This window comes from Pan paniscus, chromosome 4 (genome assembly GCF_029289425.2).
Source record: "Pan paniscus chromosome 4, NHGRI_mPanPan1-v2.0_pri, whole genome shotgun sequence".
Taxonomy (NCBI): Eukaryota; Metazoa; Chordata; class Mammalia; order Primates; family Hominidae; genus Pan; species Pan paniscus.
This window is the reverse complement of record NC_073253.2, coordinates 51,350,083-51,362,658: the sequence shown is the minus strand read 5'-3', so window position 1 is coordinate 51,362,658 and position 12,576 is coordinate 51,350,083. Positions and strand designations below refer to the sequence as shown.

At 37.5% G+C, this 12,576-nt stretch overlaps 1 protein-coding gene across 2 annotated transcripts in view; it reads left to right on the top strand.

The window, feature by feature from the left end:
• The window catches only part of IPO11 (importin 11), a 212,552-nt gene that overhangs the window by 137,258 nt on the left and 62,718 nt on the right, over positions 1–12,576 (top strand). For both annotated transcript variants that reach the window (XM_003827413.5, XM_063604439.1), the window contains one exon: positions 8,073–8,194. In XM_003827413.5, coding sequence (XP_003827461.3) covers positions 8,073–8,194 — 122 coding nt within the window. The remainder of the gene's footprint in view (positions 1–8,072; positions 8,195–12,576) is intronic.

The following is a 12,576-nucleotide window of genomic DNA, read 5'->3' as shown; positions in this document are numbered from 1 at the left end:
AACTGTAGTTATCCTGCAGTGCTATATAGAACACTAGAACTTATTCCTCCTATCTATGTGTGATTTTTTTATCTTTTAACCAATATCTCTCTCTCTCCTCACTTTCCCCTTACCTTTCCCAGTCTCTAGTAACCACTATTCTACTTTCTGCTTCTTTGAGGTCATCTTTTTTAGCTTCTACATGTAAGTGAGAACGCGCAGTATTTCTCTTTCTGTTCCTGGCTTATTTCACTTAACATAAGGCTCTCTAGCCTCACTCATGTTGCCATGAATGACAGGAATTCATTCTTTTTTGAGGTCGAATAGTATTCGTGTGTCTGTGTGTGTGTGTGTGTGTGATATTTTCTGTATCCATTCATCTGTAGATGGGTGCCTAGGTTAATTCCATATCTTGGCTATTCTGAACAGTGCTGTAATAAACATGAGGGAGCAGGTATCTTTTCAATACAATGATTTCCTTTCTTTTGGAGATGTATATATCCAGTAGTGAGATTGCCGGATCATACAATAGTTCAATTTGTAGTTTTTTGAGGAAACTCATATTGTTCTCCATAATGGCTACACTAGTTTACATTCCCACCAGTAGTGCCTGAGTTCCCTTTGCTGTACATCCTTTCCGGCATTTTTTTTTTTTTTTGCCTTTTTGATAATAGCCATTCTAACTGGAGTGAGATGATATCTCATTGTGGTTGTGATTTGCATTTCCCTGATGACTAGTGATGTTGACCTTTTTTTTGTTTGTTTTTGAGACAGAGTCTCACTCTGTCACCCAGGCTGGAGTGCAGTGGCACGATCTCGGCTCACTGCAACCTCTGCCTCCCGGGTTCAAGTGATTCTCTCGCCTCAGCCTCCCAAGTAGGTGGGATTACAGGCACCTACCACCCCGGCTGGCTATGGGATTTCACCATGTTGGCCAGACTCATCTCGAACTCCTGACCTCAGGTGATCTGCCTGCCTCGGTCTCCCAAAGTGCTGGGATTACAAGTGTGAGTCACTGCGCCTGGCAGATGTTGACCATTTTTTCATGTACCTGTTGGCCATTTGTACGTCTTCGTTTGAGAGCTGTTTATTCAGATAATTGTTCTACTTTTAAAATGGATTATTATTTTTATTTAGCTGTCGTTTGAGTTTCTTGTGTATTTCGGATAGTAATCCTTTGTTGGATATATAATTTGCAACTATTTTCTCCCATCCTGTGGGATGTTCTTTTACTCTGTTGTTTGTTGCTTTTGTCATATAGAAGCTTTTTAGTTTGATAGAATCCCATTTGTCTATTTTTCCTTTTGTTGCCTATGTTTTTGAGGTTTTATTAGTAAAATCTTTTCCCTGACCAGAGTCCTGGAGTGTTTTCCTTATGTTTTCTTCTAGTAATCTTATAGTTGTGGGTCTCACATTTTAAGTCTTTAGTTCATCTAGAGTTGATTTATGTATATCACGAGAGGTAGGGATCTAGTTTCGTTCTTCTGCATATGGATATCCAGTTTTTCTGGCACCATCGTTGAAGTAACTGTTTTTTCCCCATAAATATTCATGCTATCTTTTTCTTAAATCAGTTGGCTGTAAATGTATGGATTTTTTTCTGGGTTCTCTGTTCTATTGGTCTGTGTGTTTTTATGCTGGTACCATGCTATTTTGGTTACTGTATTTGTAGTATATATACTGTATTTGTTATACAGACACACACTTTTTTGGGGGGGTGGGGGCGGGGAGACAGAGTTTAGCTCTGTGGCCCAGGCTGGAGTGTAGTGGCAGAATCTTGGCTCACTGCAACCTCCACTTCCCAGGCTCAAGCAGTTCTCCTGACTCAGCCTTCCCAGTAGCTGGGCTTACAGGCACACACCACCATGTCTGGCTAATTTTTGTATTTTAGTAGAGATGAGGTTTCACCATTTTGGCCAGGCTGGTCTCAAACCCCTGACCTCAAGTGATCCACCTGCACTGGACTCCCAAAGTACTGGGATTACAGGCATGAGCCGCTGCACCCAGCTTATGTAATATATTTTGAAATCTGGTGGTGTGATGCCTCTAGCTTTGTTCTTTTTGCTCAGCATTGCTTTGGCTATTTGGGATTTTTTTATGGTCCCATACAAATTTTTTTTCTATCTCTTTGAAGGATATAATTGGTATTTTGATAGGGATTGCATTGAATCTGTAGATTGCTTTGGGTAGTATGGCCATTTTAATAGTATTAATTTCACCAATTCACGAACATGGTGTGTCTTTTTTTTTTTGTATTTTTTTTTTTTTTTTTTTACTTTTTTATGTTTTTAAATTTTAAAAATTTGCTGTTTTATTTAAAAATTTTGAGAGACAGAGTCTCACTCCATCATCCAGGCTAGAATGCAGTGGCACAATCATAGCTCACTGCAATCTCAAACTCTTACTCAGGTGATCCTTTCACCTTAGCCTCCCAAGTAGCTGTGACTACAGATGCGTGCCACCACACCTGGCTATTTATTTATTTATTTATTTATTTATTTGAGACAGAGTCTTGCTCTGTCGCCCAGGCTGGAGTGCAGTGGTGCAGTCTCGGCTTGCTGCAAGCCCCGCCTCCCGGGTTCACATCGTTCTCCTGCCTCAGCCTCCCAAGTAGCTGCGACTACAGGCGCCTGCCACCACGCTCGGCTAATTTGTTGTATTTTTAGTAGAGACGGGGTTTCACCATGTTAGCCAGGGTGGTCTTGATCTCCTGACCTCGTGATCCGCCTGCCTCGGCCTCCCAATGTGTTGGGATTACAGGCATGAGCTACTGCGCCTGGTCCCACACGTGGCTAATTTTTAAAAATTTTTGTAGACATACAGCCTTGCATGTTGCCTAGGCTAGACTTGAACTCCTGGTCTCAAGAGATACTCCTGCCCCTGTCTCACAAAGCACTGGAATTACTGGCATAAGCCACTGTGCCCAGCCACCTTCAGTTTTTTTTAAATCTAGTTTTTAATTAAGAAAAAGAAAATGTCATTTGGGTCCATATCAACATTTGATCTGATTAAATCCAAATGCAATCCAGTGAGATATTAAATCAGTTAAATGTAATTTAACATTGATATTTTTCTTTGGGCTGCTGTTAGCTTTAAAATATTGCATCATCATGCAAAAAAAATACATTTTATTGAGTAATTAAAATGGCTTAACTTTAGACAGGCATGTTGGCAGGCACCTGTAATCCCAGCTACTTGGGGGGCTGAGGCAGGAGAATTGCTTGAACCCAGGAGGCAGGTGTTGCAGTGAGCTGAGATTGCACCACTGCTCTCCAGGCTGGGTGACAGAGTGAGACTCTGTCTCAAAAATAAGTAAATAAATAAAAATAAACAAAATGGCTTAGCTTTGCGTATCATATAATTAAAGCATCATATGAGAACTACTCCAGTTACTGCTTGGTAACTTTGAAAGCAAACACATTTTAAGGTTTCAGTGGCTGGGTGTGGTGGCACATGCCTTGTAATCACAGTGCTTTGAGAAGTCTAGGTGAGAGGATTGTTTGAAGCCAGGAGCTTAAGACCAGGCTGGGTAACAAAGCGAGACTCCATCTCTACAAAAACTAAAAATAAATAGAGCCCCAGAATTTGAGGCTGCACTTAGCTGTGATCACTGCACTCCAGACTGGGCAGCAGAACAGGATTCTGTCTCTAAAAAAAAAGTTTAAATTTTTTTTAAACCAAAAAAATTAAAATGAGAATTTTTTTTTAAATGAAGTTTCAGTGATTTGGATATCACTTCCAAAACAACCTACTTTTTATTACTTCTCATTGTCCTTTACCTGCAATTTCCTTTCATCCTCTTTCCATCCTCTTTTATTTTTCCTTTCCTTGCTCTCCTAGTCTTGGATACTCCTTCCACCCCCAGATTCCTACTGTAATTGGTTTTGATTGTTTGTTTTGTGGCTTTTTTGTAGCTTGTGATTATTTTACAAAACTTCTACTTGATGAGGGCTCAGTATTCTTGTTAGATGTATTCACATGTCCAGCCCTTTCTAAAATCCCTTGGTACATCAGGATCCTGTCCCCTTGAATATCTTGGGTTTTCACCTCAGTCGCCTAGATCCCATTTGAATTCTTGGCCTCACTTGTGAGTGCCCCTCAATGTGTTATCTAAACATTATTGTCAGTATCTCTGTATCCTTGATAACAATTCTGGGATGGTCATGAGCTCTTTTTTTTTTGAGACGGAGTTTCAATCTTGTTGCCCAGGCTGGAGTGCTATGGCGCGATCTCAGCTCACTGCAACCTCCGCCTCCTGGGTTCAAGTGATTCTCCTGCCTCAGCCTCCCAAGTAGCTGGGATTATAGGTGCACGCCACCATGCCTGGCTAATTTTGTATTTTTAGTAGAGACAGCGTTTCTCCATGTTGGTCAGGCTGGTCTTGAACTCCCGACTTCAGGTGATCCACCCGCCTTGGCCTCCCAAAGTGCTGGGATTACAGGCATGGGCCACCATGCCTGGCATGAGCTCTTTCTTGCTTAGTAACTTAAAATATACCCCTGGTCTCTCACTTCCCATTGACATATCATTTGTTTTGACAGGAAATCAGTAATAGAAATGTAAGGGAAATACTGTTATTCCTCCATCTATAGGCTAGTGAGCTAATCCAGATCTTACAATGCCTATTTTTCCCTCTTTTTCTTCCCAGTTCTATATTGTTTTTATATCCACACTTCATTGTGCTGGTACCTAGAATACATTCCTTTCCAGAATGCTGTGTTCTTATTCTGGATTAGACATTTGGTCTTCTGGATTGGACAGCTGGTTTGATATTTTTCACGTTACACTGATGAGGTTTGACTGGTTCATATGTTTGCTGCACTATCCGTACCCCAACTATGGCTGAAAAGAACTCTCAGCCCTCTCTTCTCTGCCTTCTCTCCTCAGGCTTTTACTTTTCAGTCTTTCATTCAGCCTTCTATTTTTTTTGTTTGTTTTTTCATTTGTTGAGCTAGAATTATAGTAAGTCACCTAGAACTTTATACCAAGGCTTAATGTACTGTGGTTTTAAAAGTGTGTTTTGAATCCTTGTTAAATTAATTATAAATTCTGCAGCCCAGAACTGATACTCAGCTGATAGGTGTCAGTGTGGTCATACCAGTTGTTAAAATATTGACCTAAATCCTGCAAATTAGCAAACAGGGTAAAAAATGACTTTAATAAGTGTTATAATGAATAGTATAAATTTTACTGTAAAAAATTGAGCATTCCTTTTAAGTATTGTAAACACATGTTTTGAATCTGCAGGAGTACAGTGAAGAAATTTTTATCAGTAATAAACTATCAATAATAAACTAGTTTAGAACATCATCTGGTATATTTAACAATTTTTGAAGTGTTCAAGAACTGCTGTAAATATAGGATTCAGTGCAAACTAAAATTAGTATTTATTCCTGGGATAAAGAAACTTTTACTATTTCAACAAAAATATAGTGGCTTGCTATTGCTAGTAATATAAAGTTTAGGTGCAAAGATGCTTAAGAATTATATCATTAAGAGTTGAAGGGTCTAAATTATATTTTATCAGAATGTCAGTTATTTTCTATTAAAGTTCCACTGGCAAAAGTAAAGAATTTTTGCAACAGTCAGGGAGAAAAGTAAAGTATCATCATGAATTGACAATAAACAGTTGTGTTTGAAATAAAAAACGCAGTTTTTAACTATCAAAATTAACAAAAATACTATCGGCATTTTTTCAATACCATTTACTGTGTAGTTTTAATAGAATATTTTAAGGAATAAAATATTTAATAAAAACAAAATTAATATTAAAATGAGAGTATTATTACAGTGTAGATTTGTTTCCAACCTCTTAGAAAACTTGTATAGATGTACTTGATATTGTGGGTTTGGTTCCAGACTACCACAATAAAGTGAGTATCTTCATAGCAAAAGTCATATACATTTTTTGGCTTTCCAGTGCATATAGTTATAATTACACTATACTGTAGTATATTAATAGTGCAAAATGGTATTATGTCTAAAGTAATAATGTTTGTATCTGAATTAAAAATAATTTATTGCTAGAAAATTCTAGCGATCTCAGCCTTCAGTGAATAATGTTTTTGCTGCTAGATGGTCTTGCCTTGATAGTGAAGGCTGCTGGCTGATCAGGATGGTGGTTGCTGTAGGTGTGGGTGGCTGTGGCAGTTTCTTAAAATAAGACAAATGAAGTTTGCTGCATCAATTGACTCTTCCCTTCACGAATGAGAGGATTGACTCCAGTTGTGACAGAAATTCTACTGAAGACTGAATGGTCCTCAGAGAGCAAGAAAAGGAAAAACAAAAGAGGATTGAAGCAAGTTGCAGGCAAAGGATAATGAACAGTAGGTTGTTTTGGTAGTGATAACAAAATCACTGAAACTTCATTTTTTTTAATGATGATGATGGACTATTTGGTCCTCAGTAGAATTTATGTCACAATTGGAGTCAATCCTCTCAGATTCTGCTGCTGCTTTATTAAGTTTATGTAATATTCTAAATCATTTGTTGTTATTTTAGTAGTGTTCACAGCATCTTCACCAGGAATAGATTCCATCTTAAGAAACCACTCTTTGTTGTTTTTGTTTTTGTTTTTTTTCCTCATCCATAAGAAGTAATTCCTCATGGCTGAGCGCGGTGGCTCACGCCTGTAATCCCAGCACTTTGGGAGGCCGAGGCGGGTGGATCACCTGAGGTCCGGAGTTTGATACCAACCTGGCCAATATGGTGAAACCCTGTCTCTACTAAAAATACAAAATTAGCCAGGTGTGGTATCACATGCCTGTAATCCTAGCTACTTGGGAGGCTCAGGCAGGAGAATTGCTTGAATCTGGGAGGCAGAGGTTGCAGTGAACTGAGATCACGCCATTGCACTTCAGCCTGGGCAACAAGACTGAAACTCTGTCTCAAAAAAAAAAAAAGAGAGAAAAACAACTCTTAATTTGTTCAAGGGGCAGCAAGACAGGTAGATGTTCACACTGCTACTTTTCCCAGACCCTCAGGTTTATTATATTTTATAGGGAATTGCTGTATGTGCTCTTGGCAAGACAATTAAAGGTACCCTTCCAGAACATGCAAGAATGCCATATGCAGCATAGACTATAATTAGTGCAGTAAAGTCAAGATTGCTTTGTCCTTACACTAGGGACAGTAAATAAAGCAGAAATCAGGAGGCCTTCCCAGGACTAGGGCTAATCAGAAGCCATCATATTGGATTAGCATTCAAGATGGAGTCATTTTTGTCTCCACAGTCAGATTAAAGAATTGGCATACATAATTGTCGGGGCTGGTAAGTCTGAATTTTGTATAGCAGGCTGGAAACTCAGGCAGGATTTCTGTTACAGTCTTGAGGCAAAATTTCTTCTTTCCTGGGCATACTGTTTTTGCTCTTAGGGTTTTCAGTGAATTGGATGAAGCCCACTCACATTATCTAGGGCATTCTCCTTTATTTAGCGTCAACTCATTGTAAATGTTAATCACATCTATGTAATACTGTCACAGCAACATCTAGCCTAGTGTTTGACCAAACAACTGAGCACCTTAGCCTAGCAGAGTTTATACATAAAATTAGCCATCACATTCTGTATTATGTTGATTTGTTTTAGCATCATTTTTAGTGTAGCATGCAAATGTCTTAGGAAATAATTCATTTGTTTTCCTTTGAAACTCTGCAGTTTGAGGTTGCAACTTGTCCTCTCCTCTGAGGGTAGCAGCAAATTAGTCTAGCAAATTAGAGAACAGTGAACAGTTGTCATCCAGTTGAATAAAGAATAATCTAAGTACAAGTTGACAGTTTTGAAAAATGCATGTTTTTTTTAATTGTACCAGATTGGCAGTGATTTATTAAATGATACTACTAAAATCACTCATGGGCTACATACATGTTTTGAATAAGTCTGCTTAGCTGTCAGGATTAATTAGAGTCAGTTTCTGGTTTTGCTCAAATTATCCATTTCCAGCTCATGACTTAACCCCAGTTCAGGTATTCCAGTTCTGTGGTTTACTATAATTGAATTTTAACCATGACTTATGAGGCTTTAGCCTTTAAAAGTATTTACCCACAAGTAAAACATACTTTAGGTATTTTGAGATGCCTCCTCCTCTTGTTTCAGATGGACCAGCTTTTGGGAAATATGATTGAAATGTGGGTTGATCGAATGGACAACATTACCCAGCCTGAAAGAAGAAAACTTTCAGCTTTGGCTTTGCTCTCTCTTCTGCCATCTGATAATAGGTGAGGAAATGTTTTCTTAAAATTTGTTTCTTTCAAGCATCAAAATGTAAACACTATTTTTGGCCATCAGTATTGCTGTGTGTTGCTGGGCAGTGGTACTTTTATATATATGGATGTGAATTTTGTTAGCTGATAATGATGTGGTAAATGTTGGTCTGGATCCAGAAAGCAGTGAGTGGGATAGGTACTGTTGGATTGTGGGGGCTGTAGTTTATTTTGGTTGTATTCATTTTACAAATTTATTTCATTCTTGTCTGAATTTCCATTTTTTGTAATTACGTTTTATTAGACTAATCTTCAGTCCTCTGTTTACATAGACATATTAAATATCTAACATTTCAAAGTCAATAGCACTTCATAAAGTATGTTATAAAGTGTGTTAATTCAACAGTATTATTAGTTTTGTTTTCTTTTTATTTTGGATTATTTCTAAGGACGTTTGCAAGTTGTTTTTTTTCTTCTAAAACTTCTCACTCCCATAAAGCAAATACAAAATGCTTTGGTTTGGTCATTTAAAGAAGAATATGTTTCTTTGTTTTAATTCCATTTTGTGGAGTTCGGCATGAAATACTTTTAAAAATAAACTTTGACAGTCAGTACCTAGTTCTCATTCATGCTGTGTAGATTTTTTAAAGTGGTGGCAGGTATATAAATAACATACAGCTTCATTGGTGACTCTTCCTCATTACATTTTCTGGACAACTGCACATGGAAGTGGTATGGGACATTGCTTATACTTTTGGTTTAGTCAGCTTGATTGAGCTTCATATCAGTGCACTCACCTGGAGCCCCCTTCGTTTTCATAGCAAAATTTTGAAATTTCTTTTAGTGCATGGTCAGCACATTTCTTGAAACCCACTTCATGGATGCACTTACGAATGTTGGTGGTATATTCTCAGGTCACCACCTTGTTGATGGCATAACAACCCTTTTTGCTGCCCTTCTGTACCAAAGCCATTATGCTGGGCCCCTATTTTTTTGTACTTTTAATTCTAAAGGCTTAAAAGCAGGTCTCAGGGCTTGATGTTGTGTTAAAAGAATAATGATACTACATTAGATCTTTATGTCTTAGGACAGCGGTCCCCAGCCTTCTTGGCACCAGGGACCTGTTTTGTGGAAGAAAATTTTTCCATGAACTGGGGGAGGGGAAGGGGATGTTTTCAGGATGAAGCTATTCCACCTCAAATCATTAGGCATTAGATTCTCACAAGCAGTGTGCAACCTACATCCCTTGCATGCACTGTTCACAATAGGGTTACCACTCCTATGAGAATCTAATGCCGCCACTGATCAGACAGGAGGCGGAGCTCAGGCAGTAATGCTTGCTTGCCCTCTGCTCACTTCCTGCTATGCAGCTTGGTTCCTAGTAGACCATGGGCTGGTACCAGTCCATGGCCCAGGGGTTGTGGAACCCTGTCTTAGGGAATTTTTAGAGCATACACATACTAGTGATAAATTAGTGACTTAAGTCCAGTTTTAGAAGTCCTTATTTGTTCTTTATGTATTATTTACTTCTACTATGGTAATTTGTATTAAGGACATATGTAATTATTTTGTTGCAATATCATAACAATAGATAGTACTTACCAAATGCCACATACTTTCCTAAGTGCTTTATGTTGGTAATTTAATTCTTAAAACAGCCCGATGAGGTATAGACATGATTATCCCTTCTCACAGAGCAAACAATTACTTAAAAATGTTAAGTAACATATCTAAGATAAGAGATCTAGCATTTGACATGGCATAAGCCAATTTGAACCTGGGCTGCTTAACACTAGGAATGCCTCTTTTAACTACCAGGTGATATTGCTCCCCAGGTGGACACGCACAAAATGAAAAGATTTCTTCACTATGAAATGGTGTGGCATCTTATTTATTTTTGAAAGCCAAATTTAAGTTACCTACATTTTAACTCATTGGTGTTTCTTTCTCTCATTGGGAAAAAAGTGACTTGAGAATTATTGAGGTTTTTAATATTGAAATGTTAAAGAACATGGTCCTTGGTGGTAGTCAGCACTCTGCTTGTTAGATAAATTAATGAATGGAAAAAAATGAGTTAATAAGACATGTTAGAGTTTTCTCCAAGATAAAGTACTGAGATTATTGAAAGAAAGCTAGAAATGGTGGAGGTTAAGTTTAGAAAGATACCTAATTGTATCAGAAAAATTTGTTTTACATTTTTAATGAGAATACTGTTTGCTTCAACGTATAATATTATGTAAGTGTGTGGTTGTTCAGAACTATTTTTGACATGTAGGTTGTGGAAATTTAATATAGGTTGAGTATCCTTTATCTAAAATGTTTCTTTCAGATTTTGGATTTTTGAGATTTTGAAATATTTGCATATATAAAACAAGATATTTTGGGGATGGGACTCAAGTCTAAATGTGAAATTTATTTATATTTCATATACACCTCATATAGTCTGAAGATAATTTTATGCAATATTTTAAATAATTTTGTATATGAAACAAAGTATTTGTGTGAAATTTTCCACTTGTAGCAGTATTCTGGCACTCAAAAAAATCTCAGATTTGGGCCATTTCAGATTTTTGGATTAGGGATGCTCAATCTATCGTTGGCATCTATAAGAAAAATTAATACTTAGACTGGGACTTAAGTCAACTTACATAAATTGAGGGATAGGACTTTATTAAGACTTGAAATTCTCTTAAACACTGGAATTTTAAATTTAAAAGTTGTGAGGTGGTAGCCTTGTGATGGAAGATCAGATATAATTTTTGTTTTTAAGATGAAATACAAATCTAATGGGCATTAGCAAAGTCATGTCATTTTTAAGGGTACTGAGAAAGTCTTGAATAATGTGGTAGTAGAATTTTAAAGAATAATGATTTAACTTCATAATATCCTTAATAGACTAGTGATGAAACATTGATATAGAAAATCTGTATCAACCTGTAACAATCTGAAAAAAAAAAACCTTTATTGCAGTAGAAATTTGGCACATAGTAATTGGCTTGTGACTTAGGAAGATTTATAGTCACATACTGTAGTGGAACATACTGATATTAAAGTCAGCAGTTTTATTGTTTCCTATTTGTAACCTTTCTTCTAGTTAACTACATAGTTGTTGGAGTTAGGGGATATTTTTCCTCTTCCACATCCTCAATGATGATTTCTTATTTTTCTACATACTAGTAATTTCCTATTCTTGCGTTTCTTTTAGATTTTACAGCATACCATTTCCTTTTCCCAAAATAAGGCATGTCTAAAGTATGATGTTGATGATTTTAAAAGTCAGACTAAATTGGGAAATGTCATTTTTTCCTCCTTTTATTATGATAGCATTTGGGTCCAGATGATTATTTTTTGTGGGAGGGTGTCCTGTGCATTGTAGGATGTTTAGCACCATCCTTGGCCACTACCTACCGGATGTCAGTAGCACTCTCCTCTTCCTCCCACCCCCTCAAGTCACAACAATTGAAAATATCATCAGACATTGCCATTAGATATCCCTGGGGACAAATTGCCCCCAGTTTAGAACCATGACTCTAAAGAATGACCATTTGGGAAATGGTTAAACTCTTTTACTCTAATCCACTACTTTTGGCTTAGAAATTCAGTGAAGACTACAGACTTTAGGACCACACTCAAATCCCAGGGCCATCAGTCACTTGCTAATGACCATGGTCAAGTTACTTAACTCCCATGTGCCTGTTTCCTTGTTCTTAAAATGGAGTTACTAATAGTATCTTTCTAATGAGGTTGTTGTCAGGATTAAGATTGAGTTTACATATGTAAGGTCAAACTGTCTACATAGATGGAATTAGCTGTCCTTATTTCATCCCCTTCTTTTTCTCATCCATTTAATGCAGTACCTAATTCTAAAAGATGATTTGAATGGGAAAGATATATTTTTGCATCTGAAATACATAGTAAGTTTTGTATTAAGAAAATGGACCTAAAGAAATAACCAAATTCAGGCCAGGCACAGTGGGCTCACACCTGTAATCCCAGCACTTTTGGAGGCCGAGGCGGGCAGATCACTTGAGGTCAGGACTTTGAGACCAGCCTGGGCCAACATGGTGAAATCTTATCTCTACTAAAAATACAAAGATAACTAGGTGTGGTGGCACATGTTTGTAATTCCAGCTACTCAGGAGGCTGAGGCAGGAGAATTGCTTGAACCCGGGAGGCAGAGGTTGCAGTTAGCCAGTATTGCGCCACTGCACTCCAGCCTGGGCAACAGAGTGAGACTCTGTCTCAAGCAAAACAAAACAAAACAAAACTGATGACAACTTTAATTTCGATTATGAAGGAAAGAAACAAACTAACACCAAGCACTCTTCACATCATTCCCCCACATTTTGATTTTTTGATGTCTCAGTTTATGTCTTTTTATATTGCCATTTCTTAAC